Source organism: Babylonia areolata, chromosome 27 (genome assembly GCF_041734735.1).
Source record: "Babylonia areolata isolate BAREFJ2019XMU chromosome 27, ASM4173473v1, whole genome shotgun sequence".
In the NCBI taxonomy this organism is placed as follows: Eukaryota; Metazoa; Mollusca; class Gastropoda; order Neogastropoda; family Buccinidae; genus Babylonia; species Babylonia areolata.
This window is the reverse complement of record NC_134902.1, coordinates 10,149,122-10,164,555: the sequence shown is the minus strand read 5'-3', so window position 1 is coordinate 10,164,555 and position 15,434 is coordinate 10,149,122. Positions and strand designations below refer to the sequence as shown.

At 43.2% G+C, this 15,434-nt stretch overlaps 1 protein-coding gene across 2 annotated transcripts in view; it reads left to right on the top strand.

Moving 5' to 3' along the window:
- The window catches only part of LOC143301279 (acyl-CoA synthetase short-chain family member 3, mitochondrial-like), a 180,370-nt gene that overhangs the window by 114,694 nt on the left and 50,242 nt on the right, over positions 1 to 15,434 (top strand). For both annotated transcript variants that reach the window (XM_076615457.1, XM_076615456.1), the window contains exons 11-12: positions 2,934 to 2,997; positions 7,756 to 7,837. In XM_076615457.1, coding sequence (XP_076471572.1) covers positions 2,934 to 2,997; positions 7,756 to 7,837 — 146 coding nt within the window. The remainder of the gene's footprint in view (positions 1 to 2,933; positions 2,998 to 7,755; positions 7,838 to 15,434) is intronic.

Sequence of the window (15,434 nt, the reverse complement as noted above, 5' to 3'; positions counted from 1 at the left end):
CGGACGTATGATTGTGTGTATATCCATTTTTCACAAACACATTTTCAAGGTAGTACATCATGGCATTAAATCCTCTATCAGTTCAAAGTGACCAAAATGGTAAAGAAACAATCATTAGTAAATAACAAATAGATCAATCAATCAATCAAGACAACAGTAAATCAACCAGCAAAATATGACCCAGTTGAACACTGGACAAGCTAACACAAGTATTTTAAGTGTGTGTGTGTGTGTGTGTGTATGCGTGCGTGTTGTGTGTGTGTGTGCGTGTGTGCGTGTGTGTGTGTGTGTGTGCGTGCGCGCGCGCGCGCAAGAAACATTCTTGACCATGAAGGCGGGTGGTAAGATATACACAGTTTCAGTATGTATCATCCTCAAAGTGGTAAAATTGGAGAGAAACAGTGCACAATGTGTTACCCATTGTACACTGTTTTTTATATTTTATTTTTTTAGAAAAATACATAAGAAAAAAACCAAAAATGAAACACACACACACACACACACACACACACACACACACACACATGGAGAACAACAACCAAAAAGAGCAGACACTCAATAAGACAAAACAAAAAAAACAGACAACATAAACTCCATTTTCCAAAATAAGCACATGCACTTTGATTTATATAACATCAAAGAACACTGTAAGAAATTAATATGAAGATAAAATGACAATAATGATAGTGATAGATAGTACTTGTATGGCACAAACTCCCCTTATAATGAGCTGTATGCGCCTCACATGAAACAATGCATATACAATAGTGCATAATTACATGCACATGAAAAAATAACACATATATGTGCATATACACAACAATATAATACAACAAATTGCAGTTCTGAACAATAACACACACACACACACACACACACACACACACATGACACAAAAAATGCCCTGCACATGCACTCACTCACTCACAAATACCCACCTAAAGACACACACTACATGATGATTTCAGTAGAGGGTAAAACTGGGGTGGTTTGGATGAAGAAGAATGCAGAGAATTAGCTATGCCATCACACCCAAAGCCTGTTTGTATAGGTGGGGTTTCAAGTTTGTTTTGAAAGAGGACAGCGCTGATAAATGATGGAGATCAAGAGAAAGAGAATTCCAATCAGAAGGTGCTTGATACAGAAATGCCCTTTCGCCAAATGTCTTTTGAGGGGTTTGGGGGACTCGAAGGAGTTTTTCAACAGAAGACCAGAAAGAATGGGAAGGGATGTAAGTATAAAGGACAGAAGATAAGTAATATAATAAGTAATCCTTCAAAGTGGCAATAAGCCAATATGGCAATTTTGTATTGAATTCTGTACTGAATGGATAACCAGTAAAGTTGACTTAGAGTGGGTTTTTTGACTTTCTGAAATGATTCTTGTAGTATTATTCTAAATCATTTGAAGGCATGACAACAGATCAGAAGGCAAACCAGCGAGTAGTGAATTGCAGTTGTCATTGTGACGTAGGATCAAGGAACAGTCGAGTAACTAGTTGCTTTCAATAGTTAGATATGTTAGATATGTTTAACCTCAGAAGGCTTCAAGCAAAAACGAAGGTCATGACAGACATCATCAGAGACTTCTTGTTTGCTGATGATTGTGCCCTCAACGCTGGATCTGAAGCTGACATGCAACTCAGCGTCGACAAGTTTGCCACTGCCAGCAGGAACTTCGGCCTTACCATCAGCATGAGGAAAACTGAAGTTCTCCATCAGCCAGCCCCAGGGAAACCCCACGTTGAGCCCAACATCACAGTCAACGGTCAGAGACTCAGTGTGGTGAAGCGGTTCACATACCTTGGCAGCACACTGTCACAAAATGTGACCATCGACGATGAAGTGAATGTCAGGATTGCAAGAGCAAGCGCAACTTTTGGTAGACTCAGTGCAAATGTCTGGAACAGAAGAGGCATTGGTCTTGATACCAAACTAAAGGTCTACAGAGCAGTAGTTCTCCCCATACTACTGTATGCCTGCGAAACTTGGACAGTGTACCAACAACATGCCAAGAAGCTGAACCACTTCCACACAACATGCCTAAGGAAGCTACTGAACATCAAGTGGCAAGACAGGACCCCAGACACGGAGGTGCTTGCAAAAGCCACCCTTCCCAGCATCTTCACCATCCTGATGAAGTCCCAGCTTCGCTGGGCTGGACATGTGGCGCGCATGCCAGACCATCGGCTGCCCAAAAGGCTCTTCTATGGCGAGCTGCAACAAGGGAAGAGATCACACGGAGCTCAGAAGAAGCGCTTCAGAGATACTCTGAAAGTCTCTCTGAAAGCGTTTGATGTCAACCCTGATTCCTGGGAGGAATCTGCAGTGGACCGTGACAAATGGCGCGCTGCTGTGCACAAAGGTGCCAAGTTGTGCGAGGCCAACAGGACTGCTGCAGCTGTTCAGAAGAGGCAGGCCAGAAAGTCACGGGCAAACAAGCTCCCTGACAATGATATGCCTGTCTTTGTCTGCCCCAACTGTCAGCGAACATTTCGTGTGCAGATTGGACTATTCAGCCATCTGCGCATTCACAGATAGATTCATGAGCATCCCCCCCCCCCACCACCACCCTCCCCCCATCCCCCAGCTGGATGACAACGATGGTCATCATCGATCTCAATGGACACACACCATGGTCAAATGGTACAGATTTTCCTCAGTTGGAAGTTTGCAATTTTACATGAAATACTGACATATTTGTGCATGGACAGAGCTGAATAAAAGAAAATGCACCCAGGTTTCTGACACAGTTTTGAAAATTGATATCAGCATTTCAGACAGTCAAGGTATGATCTGAAATGTGACTAAGTGCAGATTTACAACCTATAATGTTTGTCATTATTAGGTTACCGGTCATCATAATCATTGTCTGCAACCAAATGTCTACAACCTTCAGCTCTTCAACATTGTTTTTTTGGTTTTTTGTTGCAGTGAAAGTGATGGATGAAGAAGGGAGGGAGACAGAGGATGGAGAGTTGGGGGAAATCTTTATCAAGTAAGTCACAGTCTCTCTCGTTTAGCAAGTTAAGTCTTTGTTATGATTACTCAGATTTTTTAGAAAATGTGTACCAATTGTTTCAGGTTTTTTTTTTGTTTTATGGGGTTTTTTTTAAACAATAGTGGAACAGGTCTAGAATGAACTGCACAATGCCAAGAAGAACAACCATCAAATCGCTCTGATATTAAGTGGAACAGTTACTAAACAGTGTTTGTTGATGGTAACATCTTTCATTGTATTACTACCTTTTCTATGAACTTGTTTATACCTCTACTGTCTGGCATAGTGTAATATTTGTATCATCCTATGTAAATCTATTTAGTATTGACTAACTAGCTTGTAAATATCTTACTGCTTTGTTTCTTAAGTATTTATTGATATGCTGTTTGAGAAATCTAAAAAGGAAAATTGTGAAGTCAGCCTGTCACACTGACACCCAGTGTGTTTAGTTTACACAACCTGTATGTTTACAGAATAAAGTCTTTTAATCTTGACCAGGTGGTACAGTTTAGGGCTTGTTGGTGTTAGACAGGGCCATAAGCTGGCACCAGTTGCCATGAGACAGACACAGCAACATTGTTCATACTGAACATAGTCAGGCACAGCCAGCTGCCCTCAGCTGGATGGCTTCAAAACAGTGCTCAGCTTGGGAAAGATTCTTGTGTGGATTTATCTGGGTTCGTTTTTAACAGGGAATAAAATGACCACATCCGTATGTGTGATTTGTAAACAAAAATGGGATTACCATTTAATATAATATTCAGTGTTGTCAAACCTGCTTTGACAAGATATTCTCAAGCCCTGTGCTTTGTTTGAAGTTCAACCCCGTTAATGAGACAGTCAGCAAAACAATACCACACTGCAAAATTGTGGCAAGAGCTTCCTGTGTCTGACTGGATACTCTAGGAATATTTGTCACTGTTTCACGTGATAGGAAAGATAGTGGTCTTGGAGTGCCTCTCTTGTAAGGGCTTCTGAGTCAGGTGGAAAACATGGCTGTGACCTCTGCTCTTCTGCTTACTTGGTTGGGAAGGGAAACAGTATTTCATCATAGCTTCTTCTGCCTTCCTCTTTGATGTTTCTCATATCTGGAACAACCTTCTACATCTTATCGGTTCATCAGACCCTGTCTCTGCCTTCCGCTCTTCTCTAAAAACTCATCTTTTCAAAACCTATCTGTAAGCAATCTCAGTCTCTTACTTCTTTCTACAGCACGTCCCCATAACTGCCAACACAATTTGCATTTTTGAGGTATGAGAGAGGAGGGGGAAGAGAGACAGAGTGGTAAAGAGCAGTTCATTTTATAATAATTATAATAATAATAATAATGATAATAATAATGTACATTTATATAGCGCCCTTTCTCACTAAGAGCTCAGGGTGCTTTACATGAAAGAAAAATATTACAAGTAACACAAAACATTCATGGCCACTCTTTCTCAAAAAACCCTCCTCCCCACTCACACTCTCAATTTCCCACTCTACATACATCCAAAGTGAGCTGACATGGGTGGTGTTAATAATAATAATAATAATAATAATAATAGTAATTTATTTTTATATAGCGCTATAATACAAGCATAAGCAAGCTCTAAGCGCTTTACAATCCAGTACCTAAAGTGAAACAAGAAAGCATATGAAAAGTAGTAGAAACAAACATAAAACAGAATCATTAATATTATAAAAACACAATGCATAAAACTCACAAAGTAACATACTATCAATACTACAGCTGTTACACTCCAACACTCACACTAACATCCAAAGTGAGCTGACATGGGTGGTGTTGGAGAAAAGGAAGCTGAGAGTACTTATAGATAGGTTTTAAAAAGATGAGTCTTTAGTGATGAATGAAAAGCAGAAATAGAATCAGATGCATGGATATGATGAGGAAGGCTGTTCCAGATGTGAGGAGCAGCAAATAAGAAAGAATGTTCACCATATGTTCTTGTATTGACATGTGGTAGTTTCAAAAGGTACTAGTCAGAGGAAGAGTGGAGATTTCTTGTGGGAGTGTAAACACTGATAAGGTCAGAAAGATAAGTAGGTCCTGCGGAGTGGAAAGCAGAATAGCAGAGACACGTAACTTTGTATTTAATTCTCGCTTCAGTGGGGAGCCATTGTAGAGTGCGGAGGTGAGGAGAAATGTGATCAGTACGTGGGACTCTGAGAATCAGACGGCAGCATTGTTTTGAAGTTTTTGAATTCACTGAAGAATATCATGTGGACAGCCTATGAGAAGAGAATTACAGTAGTCAATTCGTGACAGCAGAAAAGCAGAAATAAGAGTTTTAGTAGTTTCAACAGAAAGATACTGATGGATAGAGTTCATGCGACGAAGTTCACAATTGACTATGTGTATCAGATTTACTACCTGAGCATGCATGTTGAGGTTTGAGTCAAGAATGACTCCAAGGTTCCTTGCTGATTTAGAAAACTGAACTGTGGCATCACTAACCACAGTAGAGGTAGGAAAAGAAGTAGATGTGGACATTCTTTTCTTTTATGTAAAGGGACTTGAGTTCATAGAGAACAAGAGAGGCGATGCCTTGAAGACTCACTTGTGACATGCACAAGAAGGAATTATAAAAAAAGAAAATAATAATGACAATGATAAATACACAAATAGATAGATAAATAAAAACAAACTCCAAAATGGATAATCTGGCCAGAAGACATGCTGATGTGACCTTGACCTTTGACATTTGTATTTACAAAACCTTGTTCTGGCCAAAACAAATCACTACATGGTGCATCATGTTGAATAAAAATTGAAAAAAAACCCAACAACAACAAAAAAAACAACAAAAAAACAAAGAAACAAAACAAAACAAACAACAACAACATAATTCTGTTATCCCTTACAATTTCTCAGTAGCCTTTGTTGTAACCTTGATGATCTTTAACCTTGTTTCTTTTCACCAGTTTTGTTTTCACCATAACCAGTCAGTGTACCAAGTTTGCTGAAGACTATATAGAAGACCTCCCTCTTCCATGCAGAAATGTTCCCTATCAATATCATATGCCAGGTTGTGACCTTGACCTTAAACCTCTGATTTTTTATTTTATTATAGGATCATGCTGTACCTATATCCAAGTCACAAGACCTGTTTGAATAAAATTGAATGCTTATTATAGTCTCTATTTGGCTTTTTTCAGTTTTGCCAAACAATGGCCTTGACCTGTTTCCTCTCATCCTGTTTTCCCTAGCATCATACAGGGGATGACTTTAAAGGTTTTATTCATACCTACCAACCTGCCAAATTGCCATTTGTAGTCTTCTAGAAAATGCCAACATATATCAATATCTATATATTGCCACTTGTAATCTTCTAGAAAATGCCAACATATGCTCGTATATATATATATATATATATATATATATATGTGTGTGTGTGTGTGTGTGTGTGTGTGTGTGTGTGTGTGTGTGTGTGTGTGTGTGTGTGTTGGTGCACTGTAATACAGTATGCAACTTGAACATGTATGGTGAGCTCGTAGTATCATAGCATTTTGGCTTACCCTCACATGCAGTATACATGTTACAGGAGAGAGAGAGAAAGAGAGAGAGAGAGAGAGAACACTGAATACTTTAATGTCAATAGCTTTACAGCCCTAATGACATGGAGGTACATTCTACATATAACAACATATAACAATAGTAATACTACTGATAAAAACAAAATCCAAAACTAATTATTATTGACAAATCAATTTGTAAAAGTAATTGCAATTTGACCATCCATTTAAAGTAATGTGATGTGAAGAAAGTATGACATTTATGTATATTCCATATGAAGCTGTCATTTGAATCCCATGTCTTCCTTTTTTTGTTATCTCCCCAGCAAGTTCATTAATAAAGAACGAAAACATCAGAGGACTCAACAGCCATCCTTGTTTTACGCCATGTGGGCAGTCAAACACATCTGAATTTACACACTTCTCACATACGCATGCTAAGACTGAATCATACACACCACACAGAGCCATATAAAGCTTACTATCCACTCCTGTTTTACATAATACATTCCATAAAATATTTTGATTCACAGAGATGAAGGCCTTCTGAAAGTTTACAAAAGCAACATACATGTTTGTATTTTTTTTTTAATAAATATGTTTGAACTAATGCATATCATGTGAAAATATGGTCTACTGTGTTGTAACCTGATCGAAATCCAGCTTGTTCTTCAGTAATCTTATCTTCTCATTCAGCCCATTTAGTCAGTCTTCTATTTAAATGTAAGTGTATACTTTGCTAATGATACTTGTAAGTGCAATTCCGCGATAGTTATCTGGATTATTCAGGTCTCCATTTTTATGAATAGGAATGATAATTTATTTTGCCCAATCTACAGGAAAGATTCCATCATTAAAACATTTGTTGAATAACAATACCAGAAAATCAAAACAGCTGCATTTGTCTGCTTTAACTTTTCACTTAATATTTTATCTGGGCCTGCAGAGAGAGAGAGAGAGAGAGAGAGAGATTTATGCCAAATTTGGTGGCTATTGACAAAGTATTTCCAGAGAAAATGACAATGTTAAAGTTTACCACACACACACACACACACACACACACACACACACAGAGACAGCCAAACACCGGGTTATTACATAGACCCACTTTGTTTACACAAGAAAGTCAAAAATGACATTGCACAAATGTACATTATTATTATTATTGTTATGACTACTAATCATTTCTATCATTATTATAAAAGAAGTAGATAGTGATGGTGGTGGTGTTGTGGTCAGGTTGCCGTTGCCACCAGGAGCCTTCTCCACCCTGTGGGAGGCTGATGAACGCTTCAAGGAAACATACTTTTCCCAAAAGGAGGTCAGTTGTCTGGCCATCAAATAGGAGTTTGTTGTTTATCATCAAGTCAAGTAGTGATAATATACTGTGTATCATCAAGTCAAGAGCTTTTAATTTTTTGTTTATCATCAAGCCAAGAGCTGATAGTTTCTTGCTTATCATCAAGTCAAGGGCTATCGGTTTCTTGTTTATCATGAAGTAAAGAGCAGATACTTAATTGTTTATCATCAAGTCAAGGAAATGTTCTCATGTCTCTCTGACAAATACTGCAAAGCTACCAAGGTAGATGACTTCATCACTAACAAAGCCTCCAGTTGCTTTAACCAGGCCATCATAAAAGCAGCCTCAGAAACAATTCCACATGGTGCTCACAACAACTACAGGCCATACTAGACTGAAGAACTACAGGAGTTGCTCAGTTCCAAAGAATTGCCATCAAAGCCTGGTCTACCAAATATCGAAGGCCTACATTCAAGCTACAAGAATGAGTTGGAGGGAGAAAACAGAAAAGCTGAACCTTGACAGTTAGAAATAAGCTTTCAAAGCTTACCAAGGTAATGAATGATGAGGACACAAGATCAGTCGCTGTCATGATTGAAAAAGACCAGGAGATAGTGCCAGGGAAAGAAGCAACAAACTGCTTTATAGACAGCTATGAGCAGATCAGCAACATCCAGATGAGCTAACAAACCACCAGGGTGTACAAGATCAACCAGAATACATGAACAATCTTTTCAACAAGTTGGAGAAATCACTAAAGACCTTGAAGGACAGAAAATCTCCTGACCCTCACAAAGTTACCAACGAGATGATTGAACAGCTTGGCATCAAAGCAAAATCCAAACTTCTGGCTCATTTCATGAACAGCTGGAAAAATGTGCATGTTCCACAGAGCTGGCAAGAAGCTAATAGGGTGCCCACCCACAAGAAGGGCTTGGACCAATTGAAAGTCAGACAGCTATTGTCCCATCAGCCTCACTAGTTGTGTTGGTAAGCTCATAGAGTGAATGATCAACACTCGCATAGTATGGCATCTGGAAAAGAACATCATTATCACCTCAGAGCAGGCAGGCTTAAGGCAACACCGTTTCACTGAGGACCAGGTGACCTACATTGCCCAGAAGATCAAGGATGGCTTTCAGGTCAAACAGAATATTCTGACAGTGTGGAGGGACATGGAAAAGGCTTTTGACAAAGTGTGGGAAAATGGGCTGCACATGAAACTCCAAAAGAGGGTGTGACTGTATCTCCCAGTACCTGAACAATAGGAGGGCCTGGAAATGGAGCATACGGTTGTGAGAAGACACTGAAAGGAGTGCCCCAAAGAGGTGTTGAGCTCAACCATGTTCCTGATCTTCATCATCGACATTGTCAGAGACCTGCCACACAAAGTCCAGGGAGCCACATATGCTGATGATCTGGTCCTTGGGTGCTCAGAGGAACACCTCACAACATCCAACTACAGGTTGCAGCAGGTGATGAACATTCTTGAAGGCAGGATGAAACATTGGCTTGTGAAGATCAACACAAGAAAGACCACCTACACTGTCTTCAGCCTCTCAACAAAAGAACAGAAGGCCATGCTGCACATCAGTGGACAAATTTTACTTGTGGAGGACAATCCCATGTAATTTGATGTAACTTTTGACAGGTGCCTGATGTGGAAGAAGCAAGCAGAGAAGGCAGAAGCTAGAGCCAAGGTGTGACTTGCAGTTATGAAGAAGCTGGCAGGAACTACTTGAGGCGTAGACACCATGATACTCAGGAGTCTATACTGGAAGAGTCAGGCCAGTCCTTGAGCATGGTGTGACAGCATGGGGCACTACAGCCAAGTCCAACTTTGATCTGGTTAGCAAGATGCAGAACCAGGCAACCTGCATCATCACTGGGCCATGAAGTCAACACCAGTACTGAACTTGTAACTGTCACAGGGCTCCAGCCTCTTGAGGAATGCAGAGATGCCAAGCTCCTCACCCAAGCTGCCAAATTCAAGAGGTTGCAGAATCATCCCCTGAGTAGGACTCTTGAACGACAGCACAGACATCCTTGACCATGATCCCAAAGAGATCCTTTGGTGTCGAGCTGTCCCTGCATGGGGAGAGGGAACACTTGGCCATGTTCAGTCCAGCATCCCTGGTGTTGGCCCCAGAGACTTTCAGAGTGGCCCTGAGAAAAAGTCCTTTACCTTTCAGCATCTCCAAACCCACTATCCAATAGAGTCCTGGCTTTGATCTGCCGAGTAAGCTGTATGAAATGGTAGGGCAGGAATCTACATTCAGTAGGCAGAGAAGAAGAGATCTGCTTCTCTATCGGCCTTTACTCCACCAACTGTAAGGCTGAGGCAGAAGTCTTGAAAACAGCAGCAGCCCACATTGAGGTCAGCCCTCATGCTACCCATATCATAGTTTTCCTGACTGATGCCCTGTCCATCCTGCAGGCCTTACAGTCCAACAAAAACATTGACTTAAGTGTCATGTCCTCCACACTAGCTTCCCTCTGCAGGAGCCACGTCATCTAAAATGGATTTCCTCTCACTGCAGTGTGCTGGGCAATGAGACTTTTGATCCCTGCGTGAAGGAAGGCACTACACAAGAGCAGGTGGATAGGTCCACCAGCTGCTCTTGGTAAAGACCATAATCAAGGCCAAGCAACAGAAGGAGTGGATGCAAAAGCATCCACACAACAAAAGGGCAGACCGGTACTACCTGATGACTGGGTGGGAACACGTGTCAGCACAGAGCTGTCTTCATCCTGGAGACTGAGGTGTCCATCTGATGAATGAGAAGAAGAAAGATCAAGTCAAGGGCTGATAGTTTGTTTATCATCAAGTCTAGAGCTGACAGTTTATTGTTTATCAAGTCTAGAGCTAATAGTTTATTGTTTATCATCAAGTCAAGAGCTGGTAGTTTATTATTCATCATCAAGTCTATAGCAAATAGTTTATTGTTTATCATGAAGTTTAGAGCTGATAGTTTATTGTTTATCAAGTCTAGAGCTAAAAGTTTATTGTTTATCATCAAGTCTAGAGCTAATAGTTTATTGTTTATCATCAAGTCTAGAGCTAATAGTTTATTGTTTATCATCAAGTCTAGAGCTGATTGTTTGTCATCAAGTCTAGAGCTGATAGTTTATCAAGTCTAGAGCTAATAGTTTATTGTTTGTCATCAAGTCTAGAGCTAATAGTTTATTGTTTATCATCAAGTCTAGAGCTGATTGTTTGTCATCAAGTCTAGAGCTGATAGTTTATCAAGTCTAGAGCTAATAGTTTATTGTTTATCATCAAGTCTAGAGCTGATGGTTTATTATTATCAAGTCAAGAGCTAATAGTTTATTGTTTATCATCAAGTCTAGAGCTAATAGTTTATTGTTTATCATCAAGTCTAGAGCTGATAGTTTATTGTTTATCATCAAGTCTAGAGCTAATAGTTTATTGTTTATCATCAGGTCTAGAGCCAGGTTTACTATGAAATGAAGAGTCAATTGATAGTTTATTCTTCATCCAGTCAAGAGCTTATAGTTTAATGTTTTTTATTAAGTAAAGGGATGATAGTTTATTGTTCAGTGTCATATACTATACCGTGTAAAACTGATACAAACCAGGCTTATCGGTTTGCTCTTTTTGGCCAAATTTCACAGCAACTCAGTGATCAGATGTCTCGCTAATAGTCCGCCATCTGCTCACCAGTCAAACACCATTTCCGACTGGAGATAATTAAGGCCACCATTTCTGAGATAAGTACATTATCGTGTTGCTCTGTCTTTGCCAAGCTTTTACGCATCAGAAACGTTATTTTATTGCATGTTTGTTGTTTGATGGTGGGATGTTTTCATCTCAGAATTCATATCATTTACATGATTTGCGTCCGTTCTTGATGTCTGATTCAATGTTTGTATTGTGAAATTCATCTGACTCTGCTTTGTTCCTTTCCTGTTCTTACGGCTTGGCCGCAGTACTTGGGATTGACTTGCTCCAATTGCTACACATTGCAAACCACCCTGCGATTGCTGGACCTGTGAGGTTGGGATAGTGCTATGTCCCTATGCCCACAGGTTCTCCCTTTGTGATCAGGCCGATGCGTCTTTGCAGATACATTGAGGTGGGGTAGCTCGATCTAACTCAGTCTGGAAGGGGACTGGGGGGAGTTGTGGTTGGGCCTGACCCCAAGTTATTGAGAGATGTTCCTCTACTGTGCAAAGTGCAGATGTATATTAAAAAAAACCCACAAAAACACCAGCCGCCGTGGCGAAGTGGTTAGCATCACGGACTGACGGCTGCGAGGACACGGGTTCGAATCCCAGCAGAGGTGGATTTTCGGCCTGCGACCGGCTCCTACCCAGAGTTGAGTGTGCTGTGGGCTTAAATGGGGAGACTGGGATCACACAGTCAAGTGTCATCCACTTCAAGGATGAGTCTTTGGGTGTGTTGCTCCAATTACCTGACCAACACTGCAAGGGTCTGTACCTCTCAGGCCTGGTTAACACCAGGTTATCATTATGACAGGAAGCATAGAGTACAGCCTTGTCACGCAGTCCCAAACCAAAATGAACCTCCATAGCAACATCGTCATCCTCCTCCTCCTTCATCGTCATCAATATAAACAAAACAGTCTCAAAGTCTGTGGCCTTTCATGCCCTGCTTTCATGGTGACCGCAGTTTCGATACCCCTCCACTTCCGTGCTTGGGGTGAGTCCTATCAATGTCTTCAGTGTCGACAGATTCATGGGCGGCTGTTGTTTGGGGGACGTGGTGGCGGTCTCCACTCTGGGAGGGATGCTCACTCAGTCAGGCTCCGCGACTAAGCCATTATTGTTGTTTGTAGGGGGCTCAGTAGGTGGTGTCCTAAGTACGTTAAATCAGAACAGGCACGACTGAACATCACTGAAGTGACTCAGCAGCAGTGCAGGGTCTCCTCTGGTGTGTGGCCTCCTGGCGACCTAATATTGATGGTTCCCTGCAGACTGCCGACACTGGAACTGTGATGGACGAACCCGGGTGTGATCATATATGGGGGAATCTAAATGAGCGGTGTGAGAGTTATGCCACTGAAACGGTGCAGATGATGGGGCAGCAAAAAAAAACAACAACCAAAAAACCCCCCAAACCAAAAAAAAAACACAAAAACGATGAAGGTGGATGGATATACCCTCTTAAGGGGATTTGGTATCGGCCCTCTATCCTCTGTGGACTGAGAGGCTGTCAGTGGTGGTACTGCTCTCTCTCTTCCTCCCATGCCAAGTCTTCTGCCCCATCTCCCTCAGGCGGGGTTGGTGGGGGGGGGGAGTCATGGCCTTGTGGGGGCAGCTCTCCTGTGCTCACTCCAGGTCACCGCCACCTGGCGGGTCTCCCTTGCTGGGGTAGTCCTGTGCAGGTTGGGAGGTCCCAGGCTCTTGGCCCACCGGTCTGCCAGCTGCCTGACACCCAGGTCAGACTTGTCACTAGACTTCCTGCCAACTTGTGCAATTTTTTTCTTCTTTTTATTTTTTTATTTCACCTTCCTAGAGGTCCACATGCCAGTGAGCCAGGGGATGGGCTTTACAGGGTGGTTGGCACCCACAGGTGGATCCCCCCATTCTGCCTGTACAGGGATGATGCCCAGGTCCTATCCTCCCCAGCTCAGCACCCTTTACCCTGTACATCTGGTGCTCTCCTGGGGATGTGCAGTGCCTCAGCTGGAGGGATGGAGCTGGTTTCAGTCACAGTGACCTATATAGTCACCAGTGCATCCCACTCGGGACATAGCACCTCTAGGTCAGCCTACCCAGGCAGGGGAAGCTTGCAGTGGCTGAAACTGTTCTCCTGGCACCTTCTGGCTGGCACCCATGAGTTGATTCCCTTGTGGGGGTATCCCTTGGACCACACTGGCGTCAGCGCAGGGCCAGGCCCTCTCCCGACCCTGGTCTCAGCCCAGCACTATGGAGGGACTGCATATTTGTTGGTTGTGACAACATCCACTTTCACCAGCATAGGTCCTAGCACCTCCTGGACCCTTATCAACACATGGGAGCCAAGAATTTCCGTTGCCTGTTGGGAGATGATGGGGTGCTTTCTCCCCTGGGACACACTAGGCTTAGTAGGGGACCAGGCTCTCGGGTCTCAGCCCAGCATGGCTTTGCCCCCAGTATTTGTTGTCTGCCCTGGGACTCAGATGCTTCTGAGGGTGGAGGAACCAAGCAGTTGTGGGTCAGGGCAACCTCTACGGCTGCCAGCGCCTCCCTTATGGGCACCTGTATCTCCACAGGAGGGGATATTGCATGCGTGACCCTAGTCGGTGTGTCATGCAATGGCACCCATGTGCCTCAGGTTGCTGCGACTTGTTGGCTTGTCAGTTATCCCACGGGCCCAACACCCAAGTTGGACTGGACCTGACTCCTGCTTGGCCACCTTTATCCCTTGCTAGAGGTCCAGATGCCATGGGGATGGCCTCATGGGGTGACTGGCACCCACATATGGATTAACTTTTTTTCACCTGTACTTGGATGCACCTATGGTGCATGCTCGGCTGTCAGGAGGCCTGATCCTCTTCCGTCCAGACCTGTTGGAACCTCTTAACTGGGCAGCATGCACCGATGGGGTGGCTGTGAGTGACCAATCATTGGTCAGGGCAACCTTCACGGTCACCTGCACCTCCCTCGGGACCCTTTCCCTTGAGGTCCGCCTTCACAGTGTCCATGGTCACTAGCATCTTTCTTTTGGGACCGACTGCTTCTGGGTCACCCCACCCAGGTCAGGGAAGCTTATAGCTTCTCCCCCCACATCCCTTCCCCACCCCCTTGCTTTTTAATGATCATTCCTGCTGCCTGCTACATGTCTTCTCGGCGTACACCTTCTCCATCCCTTTCCTCTATAGGGCCAGTCAGTTGTGGGAAGAGCGTTGGGACCTGTGAGCTTCAGGGTTGTCTTCACCCTAACCTCTTGGACTCTTCAGTGATCCAAGGCTGAATATATTTGGCAACACTGTGGCTGCAGGTCTGGCAGCTACAGCTGATGCACGCGTGACCCTCGCCTGTGCGTCAGCACCATGCTCACTAGAAGTGGCGCTGTCCTCCACCTCTCTAACATCCCAACTGAGGAAAGAGCTGCCTTGCAGTCACTCCACACCCAGCTGCACTCCCTCTTTGGTTCTTGTCAACTGAAAGGAGCCAGGGCCTAAATACAGCACCCCCAATGACTCGGACCCAGTTAAGAACCTCCAGTCGTTCAGCCCTGCAAATAGGGTTCCTCTCCCACTACGTGCAACAGTGGCGCAAAATGGGATCAATGAATGGGTTTGTTGGTGCTAGAATTGGGGTACATGTTGTCTCAGGTGGAAGACACCCCTCCTCTGAGATCCACTGCTCTTCTTTATGTACCCAACTTAGAGGAGCAGGATAGATCTTGACGATGGGGATATCGCACTGCTTCCCAAAATCAGAACTCTCGAACTGGGTCTCCAGAACAGAGGCACAGCTGGTCTCAGAGGACTCAGCCGAAGGATATGCACATCTGTCTGGGACATTGGTTCCACGAAATGATGTCAGCAATGGCTTCTCTCCTCCATCTGGCTCAGGGGGTGCCCATAACCACCATACTTCAAGTAGCGCTCTTCACAGAAGCATCCTTGTGAGAGGTGGGGAGACC